Raw genomic sequence first — 17,347 nt, forward strand, 5'->3', positions numbered from 1 at the left:
GAATGTTTCCAGCACATGGCCATATAGCCCGGAAAACTCACAGCAACACTATTATTTTTAATATGAATATTAGCCTATCTCTAGCCTGGTGTCTATGAGATACGTCAAACTATACTTGCAGATCTGCCTACAAAAACAAACGATGACAACTAATAATATTGTCGGTCTTAACATTAATGGATCTTATGAACTCTGTCATTATATAAGGAACATGTAGTTTTCCTTATCATCTCTCTTGTTAGCAATACAGTGCATTTTCCTCACAGTGATTAGTGTGAGAAATAAACAATATAAGTAAATACCTTTGTTATCAATTCGCACAATCCTGGGTTTGTGTGGGTGTGGGCACAATCACCAAGTGGGAAGAACCAGATGGAAAGCAGTCTTGTGAAAAGATTCGACATGTGTTGCTGCATCATGATACAGATTGGTTTCATCATCTGAGGATGTGTTTTGCAACAGTAATCATACTCAATATGAGAAGAACCACGGGTTCAGAAACCTGGTGCATAGTGTTAGGGCTGCAAACAATGGCACCTATGGCTATGTATCTGAATCCTTTCAAAACAAGCTATGCTCTCCCATCACCATGTATAGGATCATGGATCCTATAAAACACTGTGCATCACTACGGTATGTCTGAAGAAATTACTTTGGATGGTTATATCAGAACTGAGTTACTACTAGGGGTAAGTACTTACCATGTTGTTGGATATCCCAGTGCTGTAACATATATCCCCCCCCCCACCCCTGCCCCAATATATATATCATATTTACACATGTTAAAATCTAGCTAATGCCAACAGACTGAACATTTGCTAACCTGCTTTGCCCATTTTCCCCTCTTTGCATAAATCCTTCAGCCTGGAACCCAACTCTGTGATGAAGCTTGCTTAGCACCAGTGAAGTTTCCCACATTCAGAGTGACAACATTCTGGGCTGAGATGAGGGAATCAAAGTTAAAATCCAACCCATCTGCATCCATGAGTTCACTGCGGATAATGGACTCCATATCGCATTCCAAGCTCCCATTGAAAATATCCAGGTCCAAATCACTGGGAAATTTATCATGCCCCATGACTGGAAGGCTCAGGCTGTTGGAATACAATGAAGAGCCTGAGAGTGAGTCAGAAAGGGATTGCATAGAGTGGTTGGCAGGCGACTGTTGCTGGTGTTTTGCCGGCCCAATGCTGTTTGAGTCACTTAAGCCCATAGTACCGATGGAATTCGACAAGGCACGACTGCCACTGAGAGAGGAATTCTGGGATTGATGCTGGTGGTGGAGCAGGTTCTGGTTGACCAAACTACCCTGGCTTGGTTGCGCAGCAAACGACATCATTGGATCATTCCGCAGCATAATACTCCTGCGTACGTTCTGGGCAGTCACGGCTGTGCTAGCCTGTGACATGAGTGGATCGGACTGAGTCATCATGACGTCACTGTGGCTGTGCGAATCTGATGCCAGCAGATCCTGCAGCGTTTGGTTATTGTAGTGAGAAATGGAAGAAAATGTTGCTTGCTTGTTCTCTTGGATGGTTTGCATGGGAGACTGACGGAGGGAATTCAGAGATGATGGCCCAAACACACCATTGTTGAAAGTACTCGCTGGAGAACCAAGACCTGAGCCTTTGGAGCTGTATGGAAAACTTGAGCTTCTCTGCATGAGACCCCCTGTGGGAGACTGCTGAGAAGCGGGGAGACTTATATTGTCCAGAAGATCGTCCATAAGGTTATCTGTCAGGCCATCATTCAAGTTCATGGTGCCTGCCATATCAGTCAACCGAGGCAACTCGACATTACAGGGTTTGTTTACCGATGGAGACATGCTGGGCGGGCTACTGTACAGCATGGGGGAAAGCGGAGCATCATCGTCCTGGACTTCATCTAGCTCAGTACTTGCCAGGATTGGAGACAAGCGGCCACTTATGGTACTGGCATTTGAGTTTGTACGGGACCGGAAATCTGTCCATGCTTCCAGTTCATCACTGCTGCGTGACGTGGGGCTACCTGGCCACTTGGAGAGCTGGGTGGGGCTGTCTTCCGTGGTTTCCTGGGCAGCTTGTAGAGATGCTTTTTTCTTGGCTGCTCGTCCTCGGCTCTTTGTATATTTGTTGCTGTTGTCCATTGAGACAGCACGTCTCCGTGGCGCTTTCCCACCTTTCCCTCCATCCGGGTTGATCACCCACCACGAGCTTTTCCCAGTTCCTTCGTTCTGTACCCTGATGAATCGACTGTGAAGGGACAAGTTGTGTCTGATGGAGTTCTGCAAGAACCACACACACAAAAAGACAAGATTTAAAACAGGAACATGTTTCCTTTGATCATCACAATTATCAAAAGAGAACATATAAAAACAGTAGGAAAAATACTACTCTTTCTTGATCTATAGCTACTATTCTTCAAGTGTTTACTTAATGCTACCAGTGTTCTAGGTATTAGACACTAAACTGGACAAAAATGAAATGCTGAGCTTAAAAACTGCCTTTGTAGGAATGCAATTCCCAGAATCCTTCAACCAGCATGGTCACTGTGCATGTTCTCCAAGCATTCTGGAGTTTGCAGTACAAAAAATAGCATTTGCATGCTCTGAATTACCTTAATGTAATTTCCACTTATCGAGATACCACGAATCCCTGGATTAGAGCTGTTCTCTAGGAAAGTGCTGAAGTACTGATGCCATTATTGTAAGTACATGATGCATCTGCTTTCATAAGATTTTCTAAGAACTTTAAACAATAATTCTCTGTGTTCTTTTATTAAAGTTAAAATATTCCCACCCTTCCTTCATTAAACATAACTTTCCATCAAAGTGCTTCACAAAGATTGCTCAATGTTTATTGATGTATTGGAATATTGCTAGAAACCAAGATGGTTAACAGAGATAGGCAACAACCTTAAGCACCTGTACTTGGAAACCTGTTTTGTAAGAAACTAATTTCCAAGTCAATATGTTCAAGATCAGGGTGTAAAACATGTTAACCCAATCATCTTTTGCAAACAGCACCAGCTATACTTCTCTATCCCATTGTACAGATTACTGCTTTCATTCTCCTTCTCTTAGAGGCACTTCAGTTAGGTAACCAGCCTAATGTTCTCTGCTATACAGAGGTATTCATGTACATTTCTTGAGATGACTTGCATCACATCAAGTTTTTTTTTCATTTCAAAGAATTGGTGGACCTATAAAGTCCAATAATGCCAGTTGCCACAAGAAACACAGGAACGAACAGACCCATTTATTTATTTCTGCATTATATTTAATTTTATATTTATTTCTCCACCTGAACATTTGGAAAAAAAATCCTAACTGTGAGAGCTGTTCAGCAATGGAACTCTCTGCCCCAGAGTGTGGTGGAGGCTCCTTCTTTGGAGGCTTTTAAACAGAGGTTGGATGGCCATCTGTCAGGGGTGCTTTGAAAGCGATTTCCCTGCTTCTTGGCAGGAGGTTGGACTGGATGGCCCATGAGGTCTCTTCCAACGATATGATTCTATACATGTTTGAAGCCACACAATTACTAAAGCTTTTTAGGCAGTTTAAGTGTGCACCACAAACGTAAATTATAATATAACAAAAAGGCACAAAAGAAAATAACACAAAGTAAAGTCAGGAGAGGGTAAAATAAAAAAAAAACACAGCAAGGTATCTAGTAAAATTGAGTCACCAATGACTATAAATGTTTGCACTGAACAAATCCATAGTCCAGACGTCCCTATGTCATGTAAACAAAGCTAGCTGGACTAAATTTGATGCAAGACACAGAAAAAGCTGCTAACTAAAAAAGCAATTTCCACCAACTATGTTAATATAAGTCTTGAATTCACATTACCTGAAAAGCGTGAGAGTAAACAAACAAGATCGGATGTTGAACCCACATTTAACAAATAGTATCCCTTTTTTTTTAAAAAAAAGTATAGAATAAGATGGTAGAGTTGGAATGATTTATGAAATATAGAAAAGGATAGGTTTAAATGCAACTGAACTTTCTATAAGATTGAACACCATTTAAAACATACCCATTAAAAAGCAGAAGATAAAAATAGGGCAGCTTACTAAGAAAAGCCCTTCTTTGTAAAAACAGTTCTCAAAAGGCTGTGGAAATAAAAAGGTCTTCACCTTCTGTGGGAAGGACAGTAAGGAGGGAGCCAGCGGGATGCTGGTATTTGCCTCAACTTTGGTTATGATCACAGGACTGAAGCTCTTTCCTTTCTGTTTTTTGTTCCCTACCTTCTGTATCATCTCCTCAACCCCACTGTCCTCTCTCCAAATCACCTGTTTTGCAAATCACCTGAGAACTCCCCCCTAGTCTCGAACTTTCCTAAAGATCAAACTGAGTATTAATTTTATGGTCACAATCTGAATGCCCTCCTCTTTACTTGCAGTTTGCATAGGAAATAAAACCTCTTTTACTTCCATTGGACTTATTTCCAGTGTAGACTTTAGGCAGGATGTGTAAGAGACCCAGACTAGGAGGGAGAGCTATTTGGGATGCAAAGTTTTAAAACATTTATAACAGTGTTTCTCAACCGGGGGTCAGGACCCCTGGGGGGGGGGTCATGAGGAGGGGTCAGAGGGATCGCCAAAGACCATCAGAAAACACAGTATTTTTTGTTGGTCATGGGAGTTCTGTGTGGGAAATTTGGCCCAATTCTATTGTTGGTGGGGTTCAGAATGCTCTTTGATTGTAGGTGAACTATAAATGCCAGCAAGTACAGCTCCCAAATGTTAAGTCTGTTTTCCCCAAACCCCACCACATTTGGGCACATTGAGTATTCATGCCATGTTTGGTCTAGATCCATCACTGTTTTAGTCCACAGTGCTCTCTGGATGTAGGCAAACTACAACTCCAAAACTCAAGGTCAATGCCCACCAAAACTCTCCAGTATTTTCTATTGGTCATGGGAGTTCTGTGTGCCAAATTGGTTCAATTCCATCGTTGATGGAGTTCAGAATGTTCTTTGATTTTAGGTTAACTATAAATCCCAGCAACTGCAACTCCCAAATGACAAATTCAAGCCCACACCCTCCAAGCATACGAGTATTCAAATTTGGGCATATTGGGTATTTCTGCCAAATTTGCTCCAGGGAATGAAATTACATCCTGCATATTAGATATTTACACTGCGATTCATAACAGTAGCAAAATTACAGCAATGAAAATAATTTTATGGTTGGGGTCACCACAACATGAGAAACTGTATTAAGGGGTCGTGGCAATAGGAAGGTTGAGAAATACTGATGTATACCTCCCTGTCTGATTGAGTGTGTCTAGTTTAATTGGGACTAACAATGAATGGAATTCAGGTCCTAATAAATAACTTGGGCTTGTGACATCTGGGAACACCATTTAAAATCAGGATATAAATATAAATATTGTGCCCAATTGAATAATGAAGCTGTACAGTAGTTAAAAAGCCTCCTACGAGGATATTGCCAATGCTCCTAAGCCAGTCTGATGATGGTGCTCCTAACAAGTAATTCATCACTTCTAAATGACCCTGTTGTGAAAATAGACTCCTGCTTTAATCTACAAAAGGTCACTGTGTTGTAGCAGAGTGCGGCATTATATATTAGGACCCTCTTCCCTAAACAGCAAATGTACTGGTACATAAATGTGAGCAAGATTCCTCAAAGCAGAGCCAGACAGTCGGCTCACAAGGATCCCATCTCCACCAGCTGTGTCTCATCTTGCTAATCTCTAGTCTTATTTTTTAAAATATAGTGGAGGTGGGAGGGGTGGCTTTCAGGAGTTAAATCATACCACTCTTTTTTATTTTTAAAGTGAGTGGATGCCTTGTTGCGTTGTTGGGAATGATAAATTGATACCACATGTTGGGCCCAGACAAAAAAGCCTCTGTATTCCAGTAGAGGCACTTGCAGCTGGTGTCTGAATTAATGGGCAAGCTCCATAAGGTAAACACGGTATGGAAGAGACTGAAACAGACACTGAGCTCGGAGGAGTGGGGGAAATTCTTGCTGAGGAGGGACTGCCAACTTTCCTTGACTAAAAGAGGAAGAAGAAAAGTGAAACTTTCCAATGGCACGCTGGAAGAGGGAGGGCAATTAGGGGTCCGGATTAAGTTAGCGAAACAATGTAAACACTCCTGAAAGAAGGGACTCAATGACCCCTTCCCTCATCCTTAGGAAATCTAATGAATGAGGAAGGCAGCTGAAATAAAATGTCTAACATCTGATATCTGTGCCATGTAAGGTAATTCTACTCTAAGGAAAAAAACAGAAATACTTCGAAGAACTTGTCAAGCAAGCAACACCTGCTGAAATCCCTTCTCTCACATAACCATTAAAAGGGGTAGGAGCCTCAATCTCCAATTTTACCTGGCAACTATAACCTTTCAGCAGTTGATTCAATAAATCCACTATATTTGGGATAAAGAAATACATTTAAGGTTTGCTTGTCTCCACCAGTTCTGCAACACCAATTCTTTGGTTATTCATAAGGGTTTAAGAAGAACCCCTTTATTTTCAAGTATTATTTTCAGTCTCTAATAACAGGATAATATTTATTTTATTTGCATCCTGCCCTTCTCCAAAGTGGCTCAGGGTGATGTCTCTATAGGGAAATAGAGTCTTATACAATTTATTTTCATCAGTATTTGAAGAGATAGTAAAAAGTAAAGGTAAAGGATTCCCCTTCCATTAAGTCTAGCCATGCCCGACTCTGGGAGGTGGTGCTCATCTCCATTTGCAAGCCGAAGAGCCAGTTTTGTCCGTAGACACCTCCAAGGTCATGTGGCCAGAGGCTATTGGTGCACCTACACTGTACATCTAATGCAGTTTGACACCATCTTAACTGCCATGGCTCAATGAGATGGACTCTTAGGGAAGGGTAAATGTTTTCCCTTGACATTTAGTCTAATCGTGTCTGACTCTGGGAGGTGGTGCTCATCTCCATTTCTAAGCCAAAGAGCCAGCCTTGTCCATAGACACCTCCTAGATCATGTAGTCATCATGACTGCATGGAGCACCATCCCACAGAAGTGGTACCTATTGATTTACTCACATATGCATGTTTTTAAATTGCTAGGTTGGTAGAAGCTGGGTCTAACAGCGGGAGCTTACCCTGCTCCCCAGATTCGAACTGCCAACCTTTCAGTCAATAAGTTTAGCAGCTCAGCTGAAATAATGTAGGTCAAAAGACAGTGGCTGAATGAAGGTACACGATAGTTGATTTTGGGTCTTAACTTGGGACTCTTATAAAATCCAGCAGTGCATTTGTGCATCACTCTCTTTTAAAAAGAGAGTGCAAGGGTACATTTATAGATGTTTGGATCTGTAACCAGAATGTCTGAGGCAGGATCTACACTGCCCTATATCCCAGGATGATACCAGGTTATCTGCTTATCCCAGACTTTCTGACAGTGTAGACTCATATAATCCAATTCAAAATCTGGGATCAGATCCTGGGATATAGGGCAGTGTAGATCCAGCCTGAGTTCAACCCCTCACTGACCATGAAGGATTTGATTATAACCTCCAAGCGTAATTTATGCCACAGGATTCTAGTGGGAATGAAGTGCAATAAATGCTCACGGACATGATGCTTTCTGTACCCATTCTTCACAAAACACTAATGGCTCCCAAAAGGAAGTATACAGGATGGGGAAAAGGTAGGCACCGGAAGTGGGGATAGATGGTAAGCAACTGTGGAACACAGGGCTGGAAAATAATTCTCTAAAGGCAGTACTTCCTCACCTTGGTGAGGAAGAAGGGGAGAGGAGTCCAGTCCCTGAGCTTAGAGTGGCTTTGGTGTACTGATCATCTGAGGTGAGACCCAGAGTCACTGGAGGTAATGGAGATGGCAATGGCTGCAACACCTGGTATTTGCTCCCTCACCATGAAGTACTAAAAATATCAAAATGCAGAGATGCCAGCATCAGCTGCAGTGGGTGCCAAAATTTGCTCATCCACCGAGCACGTGCTGACGAGGCATTGGCATTCTTTCTCCCTCTCTGTGGCTGCTTCCTTAGGTATCAAATGCATGTGTTCTACTACACAAGTCTGAGACTGTGGACATAAGATGAGAAAAGCTTCTCTGAACATGTTCAACTTCACTCCTATGGATTTTAGGGCTCAGCTGTGGGGCACAAAATGCAATTTGAGGAGTTCTGGCTCAGATTTATCCCTCTTGACATTCTTAGACAAAGATGAGTGTGGATGTTAACTTTCTCGATTTTTTTAGTCATAATAAAAATGGTCATCCTTAACATGTCTGTGCCCGTGATCAAGAACAAAGGAAGAAAATTTCTTGTTTATATGTGGTTCTTGGATCTTTCCCCGGCTCCAAGTGACAATGAGAAATCCCTTTGGGTTGTTAGTTCTTGGGAACATAGCCAGTGGGTCTTGCTTAACATACCGAGCTTTGTACAAAGTCATTCCAAAAGGGCTACAAGTATGTATTCAACATTTGTTTTTCCTGCAGTCCTCCTCGCTGAGATACATAAAAAATTCAAGTTGGGAAATGGTTTGATGAAAACCACCTGAAAAACAGTCTACAGTTTGCAAGGCAATCATGCCATGGGACGGGGATCATTCTCATTGTTGAGAGATATTTCCAAGAAGACCTGGGTGGCAAGATTATTTCTGCAAAGTTTGTGTGTCTGCATAGCTTCTAAATGGAGGCGTCTTCAAACAGTCTGCATCTAGTGATTGCAATCTGTAAATTTAAGGTGCTTTTTAATGTGGATAATTATTTAACATGCCAAACATCGCTCAACAAACTCCTTTGAACACCACAGGTCTAGAAAATGGTGTATATTGTAGTGTTTTGTAGAAGTTATTACACTGTTCCATAAAAGCTCAGTGATAGCATATTTGGAACTTGGACTACAATTCCCAAAATTTGGATTCTGAAAACTGCCACCCCCCCCCCCCCCAATTTCTGAGATGTGAACATATAGGAAACAAAGAAGTTGAGCTGGGTTTTGTGTTATGTCGGATGCCAGATTCAATTTCATTCCCTCCAGTAGAATTTTGTAAATGCAGATGGGGATGGTGGTACATTTAAATAGCAATAAGGGTTTTATGTGTTATCTAGATGAGAGATCTGCACACAAAAGCAGTATTTAAATAATTTAGAAACTACAGATTTAGGCCAGTTCCACACAGGGGAAAAGTTCGGTCCAACCCGGGTTTCAAAAACCCAGTCCAAGACAAACATATGTCCCCACACTAGCAGAAAACACAGGCCGTTCGGGGGAGGGTGTGTGTTCAGATGTCCTGCCAGACCTTCTAGCAGGACACCCGGACAGCAAGACAACTCCACCAGAAAAGCCTTAAATACTAAAAATAATTTAGTTGTCCGCCATTATCCTGTTGCTGGCCCTCTCCTGGCACGTAGAAATGATGTGCCAGGAGAAGGGGGCAGAAGGAAAAGTTTTGGTAAGTAATTTTTGGTTTTTAATGCTTTTCTGCGGGGTTTGGGGGAGGGGGTTACAGCCCTCTGGGTTTTCTGAACTCATGGAGCCCGGAAAACGCGAGAGGGCTGTGCAGACTGCCCCCTCAGAAGTCCCAGGACTTCCAAAGAGATAGTCCAAGCAGCGGCCATATTGGATTAGACCTGGGTCTTTCAGGAAGACCCTGGTCTAATCTGGTACCTAATTAATTTGGCACAAAGCAGGGCTTTCCTGCTTTGTGCCATATTAATTCGCTTTTACTTGAGGTGTTGTTTGGATACCCCAAGTAAAAGTGTGGGAGCACGCATTTTTGTGAGCTGTCTGGATGCGCCCATAGTCACATGCCTATCAGGGAAGCTAAGGAAGGACTGTCTCTCAGTGACACAGTATATGCTTTATATGTAAAATATCCCAGGCTCAATTCTAGTCATCTCCAAGTAGAAAGTACTCCTGTTTGAAGCAGAGAAGCAGTTGTCACATAGTTTAAATAAGCCTGTTCCTCCACTGTGGATCACTCCAGATGTTTTTTTTAATACAACTCCTATCATTCTTGGTTGGTTGCCAATCGTGTTGGAACAGGGTGGTGGAAACATACCTGGAGAAGGCTATGCTAAGCTAGACAGAATAATGAATGGCCTAGTTCAACGAAGTGGCTTCCTGCTCCCTTTCCCATAATGTCAGACCTTCTGGCGAAGAATGGAGTTAACATAATAGTTAGGGGTTGTTAGATTGTTCCACTTCTGCTTTTGGAGTTTCAGAAGACTAGAACTGCGAATGAGTGAATATTTTATTTATTTATTGTGTCATCAGCAACCATCCCATTGTATTACAATTCTAACAGAACAAAACAAACACACAGATTAAAAAGGAAAAAAAACCACAGATTTTTTTTGAGTGAATGAAAGTGCACCAGTGTATCTGTATCTCAATATGTCTGGCCCTTTCTGACATGGCTGGGTGAGTCTTTAGGTACACACCAAGACACTAACTGGGCAAGTATTAATTGTGTATAACTAGAAGTGAATCAGGACTAGAGTATCTAAAAGAGACTGCTTAGTGCACACTTTCCCTCTGTCTCTCCATGACATTTCAAACTGCTACAATAAATAAAACTCAGACTAACTGGAAATGAAACATCTGGGAACACATCAGTCTTTCAGTTAGCACCACATTTCCACTGATCCTATAGCCAGCCTTTTGCTGACCACAAGAGACCTCTAATAAGTAACATTTGTTGTGCATACACTAAGCACAAGGTTTGCAGCTTTTTCCACTGGGAAATGTTGTTTGGGGGGGGGGGGGGAGAGATATAGGAGAACATCCTAGCCAATACTCCCAGTGCTGTAATTCCCGAAAGTCTGACTCAAAAAAAGAGGGTGGGAGTCTAAGGATTAATCGGGGCGAGGGGAGGAAATCAGGAGCAACCTCCCAGTCTACTGAAACATTCCCGAGTGCTCTGGATTTTATGAGGAACCTCTTCGTGAGGCAACAGTTAAATAAACGGCTGTGTGGAGTTTATTTTTTCAAATTTAGAAACTGTCTCAATAGCTTCTTGCCCAGCTGTTTTTGTTCTTGGAAAACTACAGAGAACATTCCATTCCACTCCACCAAACCTGCACTTCCGGCACACATTGGACACTGGAAGCGGCTCTCACAGACACGTCTCCCCCCTCCGCCCCCCGCCTGTCCTCAGCGCTGTCTTCTGACCCAGTGCTCCAGCTAAGTGGAAGGCTGCATGCGTGCATCTGTGATCCCAGGACAAAGCTCCGTGGGTCTTCCAGCACACGTACTGCAAGGGCCTCCTCACTCTGCACTCTGGAGTCTCACACAACTAGAGACTGCTCTGCACACACAGCAACGAGGCCTGCTAGGAGCCACCCATTATATTAGCAAAGGTCTTTTCTGGATTGCAACACCCAGAATCTCTTAGTGAATATGCCATTCTGGCACAGAGGATTCTTGCAATTATAGTCCATGAATAGGTAGCATAAATCACTCTTGCAAGCTCTGGAATGGGGTGGGGGAAGCCCTTAAACACGGAGTGCCACACATATGCTGAAAGTGGGTGGTCTTAATGCAGATCATTTACATCCACATTAAAGCTGATTAGACCAAGGGGAAAATAAAGCAAAACAAAAGCTGCCTAAGAATGTGTATGTGAACTATACTGAGGGCATATCTATACTGCAGAATCAATGCAGTTTGACACCACATTAATTGCTGATGGCACAATAGGTTAAACCCTTGTGCCGGCAGGACTGCTGACCAAAATTCCAGATAAGAGGTGTTCAACCTGCATAAGCTTTAGAATTAGATTAGAATTTAGCATGATTTTAGTAATTTCATTTTAACCATTGTGGCCCAGTCCTAACTTATGAATATGGCAGTAAGGAGCCGTGGTGGGGCAATGGGTCAAACCCTTGTGCTGGCTGAACTGCTGATCTGAAGATTGGTGGTTCGAATCCGGAGAGCGGGGTGAGCTTCTGTCTGCCAGCACCAGCTTCCCACGCAGGGACATGAGAGAAGCCTGCCATAGGATGGTAAAACATCAGAGCATCCCCTGGGCAACATCCTTGCAGACGGCCTATTCCCTCATACCAGAAGCAACTTGAAGTTTCTTAAGTTGATCCTAATAGACACAAACACAAAGCTATGGAACCCTGGGATTTGTAGTTTAACCAGGCATTTGTTATTTGTTGTTTGGTGAAACACCAACGCCCTTGGGCAGAGAAAGGCTTTGTGAAACTACAGCTTTCATGATTCCATAGCATTGAGCCTTGGCAGTTAAAGTGGTGTCAAACTGCATTAATTCTACACTGTAGACACACCCTAGATTCATGTCTCCACCAAGCCATGAAACTCAATGAATGGCCTGCACAGGGTTGCTACTGAGGATAAGGTGGGAAGGAGAAAAGCTGTGTACACCATCTAGACCTCACTAGGAAAAGCAGGGTAGAAAGGCAGGACAGAAATCAATAAATATTCTTATTGCTTTTTCTCCCCACCGGAATCAGATGCGCTTGCTTTTCTGCAGAACTGCTCTTTACAGCAACTGCTATGGGATGTAATAATGCAAGAGCACCACATTAATTGGGTACAGAAAGAGGCTTACAAATTGATCCCAGATAAGCAAATTACAGTAAAGGCTGTGTGTTAAAAATTGAACCTTAAAACAATTGAATGTCAAAATGATCACAGAAACTAAAAGTACATTCTGAGTTTGTTTGAGACCTGAACTCATAGAAGCAAAACTGCAGTGTTTACACACATTTTTAAGAGATGATTTTATACTTCACTTGTACTTCTATGAACAATGTTCCAATTCAGTAGAGTAAAATGAAAATAATGCACATTTCTCCTTTAATGTCTCCCCCACTAATTCCTTTCAAGCCCTCAATGTTAGTTTTATGTGAAAGATTACAAGGGTGAGTCAGTACAAGGTCGCCTGTTATGAAATCTACCCATTTTATTGAGAGCACTAAGCTTTGGAAACTGTGACTAAATCAGCTACTTCACAACAGGAAATACTTATATTAGTGGGCAGAGAACAAACACCAAAACTAATCAAATCAGCGTGTCAGCAAAGTTTCAAAGAGCCTGATCCTGAACTTTTATCTGGTGCAACGTGTGCTTTACATTTGCTGCATCAGGAAAGGAGTGCAAGTGCATGTACACGTCAGTGCTACATGTTTGATCCAGTGAAAAGGCCAGAGCATAGAAATTGTGTATTTCTATGACTTTGTCATTACTAACTACTAAATCAGGTATGGGCAAACGTGGGCCCTCCAGGTGTTTTGGACTTCAATTCCCACGATTCCTAACAGTCTACTTGCTGTTAGGAATTGTGGGAGTTGAAGTCCAAAACACCTGGAGGGCCCAAGTTTGCCCATACCTGTACTAAATAGAAAGTGAGCTGACAAACTGGGGCTGCATTCAGTTTTCCAAGAGTATAGCTAAACTACAAAGTTGTTCCCAAGCTAACCTCTTTCTCCCTGTCCCCATACTGCGAAAGGTGACCTATTCCTGGCAGTCCATGGCAGACCTTTATTTGACCCAAGAGAAAAAAAACATGGTTCCTTGGAATTTGTCACAGTACCCCCCCCCCCCCAAACACACATAAATTTTAACTGGAAGTACTTGCAATCATTATATGAGTTACATTTTAAGATGTACTTCTTATTTACACATTACTCAAATGCAACAACAGGTTCAAAACCCTAATTCTGTTAAAGCAACTATTTCATAGAATCATAGAGTTGGAAGAGACCTTGTGGGCCACCCAGTCCAACTCCCTGCCAAGACGCAGGAAAATCAATTCAAAGCACCCCTGACAGATGGCCATCTAGCCTCTGTTTAAAAGCCTCCAAAGAAGGAGCATCCACCACACTCTGGGGCAGAGAGTTTCACTGCTGAACAGCTCTCACAGTCAGGAAGTTCTTCCTAATGTTCAGGTGGAATCTCCTTTCCTGTAGTTTGAACCCATTGTTCCACGTCCTAGTCTCGAGGACAGCAGAAAATAAGTTTGCTTCCTCTTTCCTATGACGTCCCCTCACATATTTATACACGGCCCTTATCATGTCTCCTCTCAGCCTTTCCTTCTGAAGGCTAAAGATGCCCAGCTCTTTAAGCCACTCCTCATAGGGCTTGTTCTCCAGACCCTTGATCATTTTAGTCACTCTCCTCTGGACAGATTCTGGCTTTTCAACATTTCTCTTCAATTGTGGTGCCCAAAATTGGACACAGTATTCCAGGTGTGGTATGACTTCCCTGGATCTCTAGACACTATACTCCTATTTATGCAAGTCAAAATCCCATTGGCTTTTTTTGCCACTGCATGACAGTTCTATGGAGTAAGTTATGATTGGAGTAAGGACAGCCTGAAATGCTCTGATAAATTAGGAGTAAGAAATGGGAGTGCATATTTAATTTTTAAATAAAGGAGATATTGGCTGGCATCCTACACAGCAGTTATGGATTCGTAACCCTAAGCATTATAGTTACAGATTCCTAATCCACGTGGAAGGGAGATGGAGACATCATCCTAATATGCCCTAAGAGTCAGCAGAAGAGACCTCCATCTCCTGATGAGGCTGCTGGTTGTGAAGGTGGGTTAAGGGAGTCACCTCTGGAGATGAGACATAGGGTGCAGCTACATTATTAGGTTAATGCAGTTTGACACCACTTTATCGGCCATAGCTTAATGCTATGGACTTCTGGGATTTGTAGTCTGGTGAGGTACCAGCCCTCTTTGGTAGAGAAGGCTAAAGATATTGTAAAACTGCAGCTCCCATGGTTCCATAACAACGAGTCACTGCTGTTAAAGTGGGAGTAAAACTGCATCAATTCTACAGTGTAGATGCACGCCTAATTGTACTTTCCTAACTATGTCTCTGATGTAGGATCTCAGTGAACAACAATAATAGAGTTGTCAGCTAGAAGCCAACCTGTTTTGATAGATGTAAGCTTGCTTACTTTTCTTCTGGACTGACATAACCACAGGTTGAGCAAAAGGCTGTATTAATTATATGCCTTCAATTACATATATTAATTGTGGTTCCTAGGGACTGGCCATAAGTAGCATGTGAGTGATTTGACAAAGATTAAATATATATTGCGAGATCACCACAATTTAGCAAGTCTGCACAGGCCCTTCAACAATGTGCATGAGATATAAATCCTTCCAGCCACAGGCTTTTGGGCACCTTCTGATTTGCAGTCAATCTACCTATTACGAATACTAATCTGAAACAGCAACCCCCTAGTCCATGATATTTAAAACATGCAATTAGTTTATAATTGCACAGACTAGGTAATGATTTTTTTTAAAAAGAAACAAAACCTTGGAATGTAAAATATTATACCAGTTGCCCAGTACACAACAAACACTTCAACTTACTAGCCAGTATAACTTTTATAAGGGGAAAAATAGGTAGCACTTGATTCTTTTTATCATGACTCTTTTGCTCATTGAGGAATTCGTTTGTTTTACAGCAATTACAGACTGAATAAGAAGTACCCTTACGTAAAATTCAAAACCTAATTTAAATTCTGAATTTTTTATCTGAAATTCAAAAAGTGCTATTGGTCTATAAATGGGTCTTTTCAATTTTGTAGAGGCTTTTAAATTTATTTATTTATTTATTTAACCAATCAACCAATCAATCACCTTGCCTAAGTGTGGTAAAGTGAAGTACAGTAATTATACTAATTCCTGTCCATTTGGAACAGTTGTTACTAAAACTTAGAAGCAGCCAAGCATGGAACACATTTAGGACCCAACATATATTGACATATGCATTAAATGGAATTGTGTGTGTTGTGTATGTGTCAGAAGTGACTTGAGAAACTACAAGTCGCTTCTGGTGTGAGAAAATTGGCCGTCTGCAAGGGCATTGCCCAGGGGATGCCTGGGTGTTTTACTTCCTGTGGCAGGCTTCTCTCATGTCCCTGCATGAGAAGCTGGAGCTGACAGATGAGAGCTCACCCCACTTCCCGGATTCGAATTGCTGACCTTTTGGTCAGGAGTTCAGATGACACTTGTGTCCCCAGGGGCTCCTTGAATGAAAATGAAGGCATTATATATAAATTCTCAAGAGGTTTCTGTTCATAAATGTTACTTGTCATGAATAGACATAGGACTGATAATCATATCTCATCCTTTGATCTCTTCCTTTTCCAGATCCAAGGCAGTGATTTTTTCTGATATATTCTCCTTTATGTCTTTGTTGCAAAGTTTTGAATTGGAACCATAGCTTGAGGAAGCTGTAAAGTAGGGATGGAGAACAGCTGACACTATAGTTGGACAACAATTCCCATTACCCCTCAACAACTATGCCAGCCATAGCCGATGGGACACTTTAGTCCAACACTTGGAAATCCATGAAGCACCAACTTTAATCTCAAAGGAGATTTTAAAGACAACCTTCTATTGGGAAAAACTCTGGACCTTCTGGTATCATCATTATTATATTTATTTACTTATACCCTGCTTTATCTCCTCCAAAGGGGACTCAAAGTGGTTGAACATAAAAGCATCTGCATAATTATTTAAAAATATACAAACATTAAACAGTATTACAAATTCCCAGTTAAAAACTATTAAAACACGAAGTTAAAAACCACATAATCCCTTTAATTGATCTTAAAGATCTTCATCCAGTTGTGTCCAACTCTGGGAGTTGGTGCTCATCTCCATTTCTAAGCTGAAGAGCCAGCATTATCCATAGACACCTCCAAGGTCATGTGATCAGCATGACTGCATGGAGTGCCGTTACCTTCCTGCTGGAGCTGTACCTACTGATCTATTCACATTTGCATGTTTTTGAACTGCTAGCTTGGCAGAAGCTGGGCCTAACAGCAGGAGCTCATCCTGCTCCCCGGATTCAAACCTTTCGGTCAGCAAGTTCAGCAGCTCAGCAGTTTAACCCACTGCGCTACCAGGGGCTCCCTATTTTGTGTCTACAGGGAAAGAAATTAACTGATATAATATTGGGAGAGAGCCAGTTGCCCAGGAAGGGAAGGGAAAAGTTTGTCACTTAAGTATTTCTATTTAAAACCTATTGTATCCCGAAAGGCTCAGAAGAGATGTAGCATCATAATCTCATTGACATTTAGAAAATGGACCATTTTTGTAACTAAGGAGCCAAGAAGCTCCCTAATGGCCTTTAGTGTGTGGTCCCATTTCAACATGGGAGAGAAAGACATACAGTTTGCTTAACCACACAATGCAGAATGTGTCTCCAAGTAGTTACAGTCAGGAAAACAAAACTTGTTGAATTTTATATAAATTGGCCTTCTTCATATAAACAACCAGAAAATTCTATGATGCCCACTAACACCGAAAGACAATAAATAAGAGAGAAATAAGAAAGTGCTTTGAAGGATGGCCGATATTCATATGAAACTGCAGATGCATCTACACTGCAGAATCCACATT

General features: G+C 41.8%; 1 protein-coding gene across 1 annotated transcript in view; it reads right to left on the minus strand.

The window, feature by feature from the left end:
- The window catches only part of FOXO3 (forkhead box O3), a 129,145-nt gene that overhangs the window by 14,597 nt on the left and 97,201 nt on the right, over positions 1 to 17,347 (minus strand). The window contains exon 2 of the mRNA XM_060753134.2: positions 824 to 2,263. Coding sequence (XP_060609117.2) covers positions 860 to 2,263 — 1,404 coding nt within the window. The 3' untranslated portion in view covers positions 824 to 859. The remainder of the gene's footprint in view (positions 1 to 823; positions 2,264 to 17,347) is intronic.

This window comes from Anolis sagrei, chromosome 1 (assembly GCF_037176765.1).
Source record: "Anolis sagrei isolate rAnoSag1 chromosome 1, rAnoSag1.mat, whole genome shotgun sequence".
Taxonomy (NCBI): Eukaryota; Metazoa; Chordata; class Lepidosauria; order Squamata; family Dactyloidae; genus Anolis; species Anolis sagrei.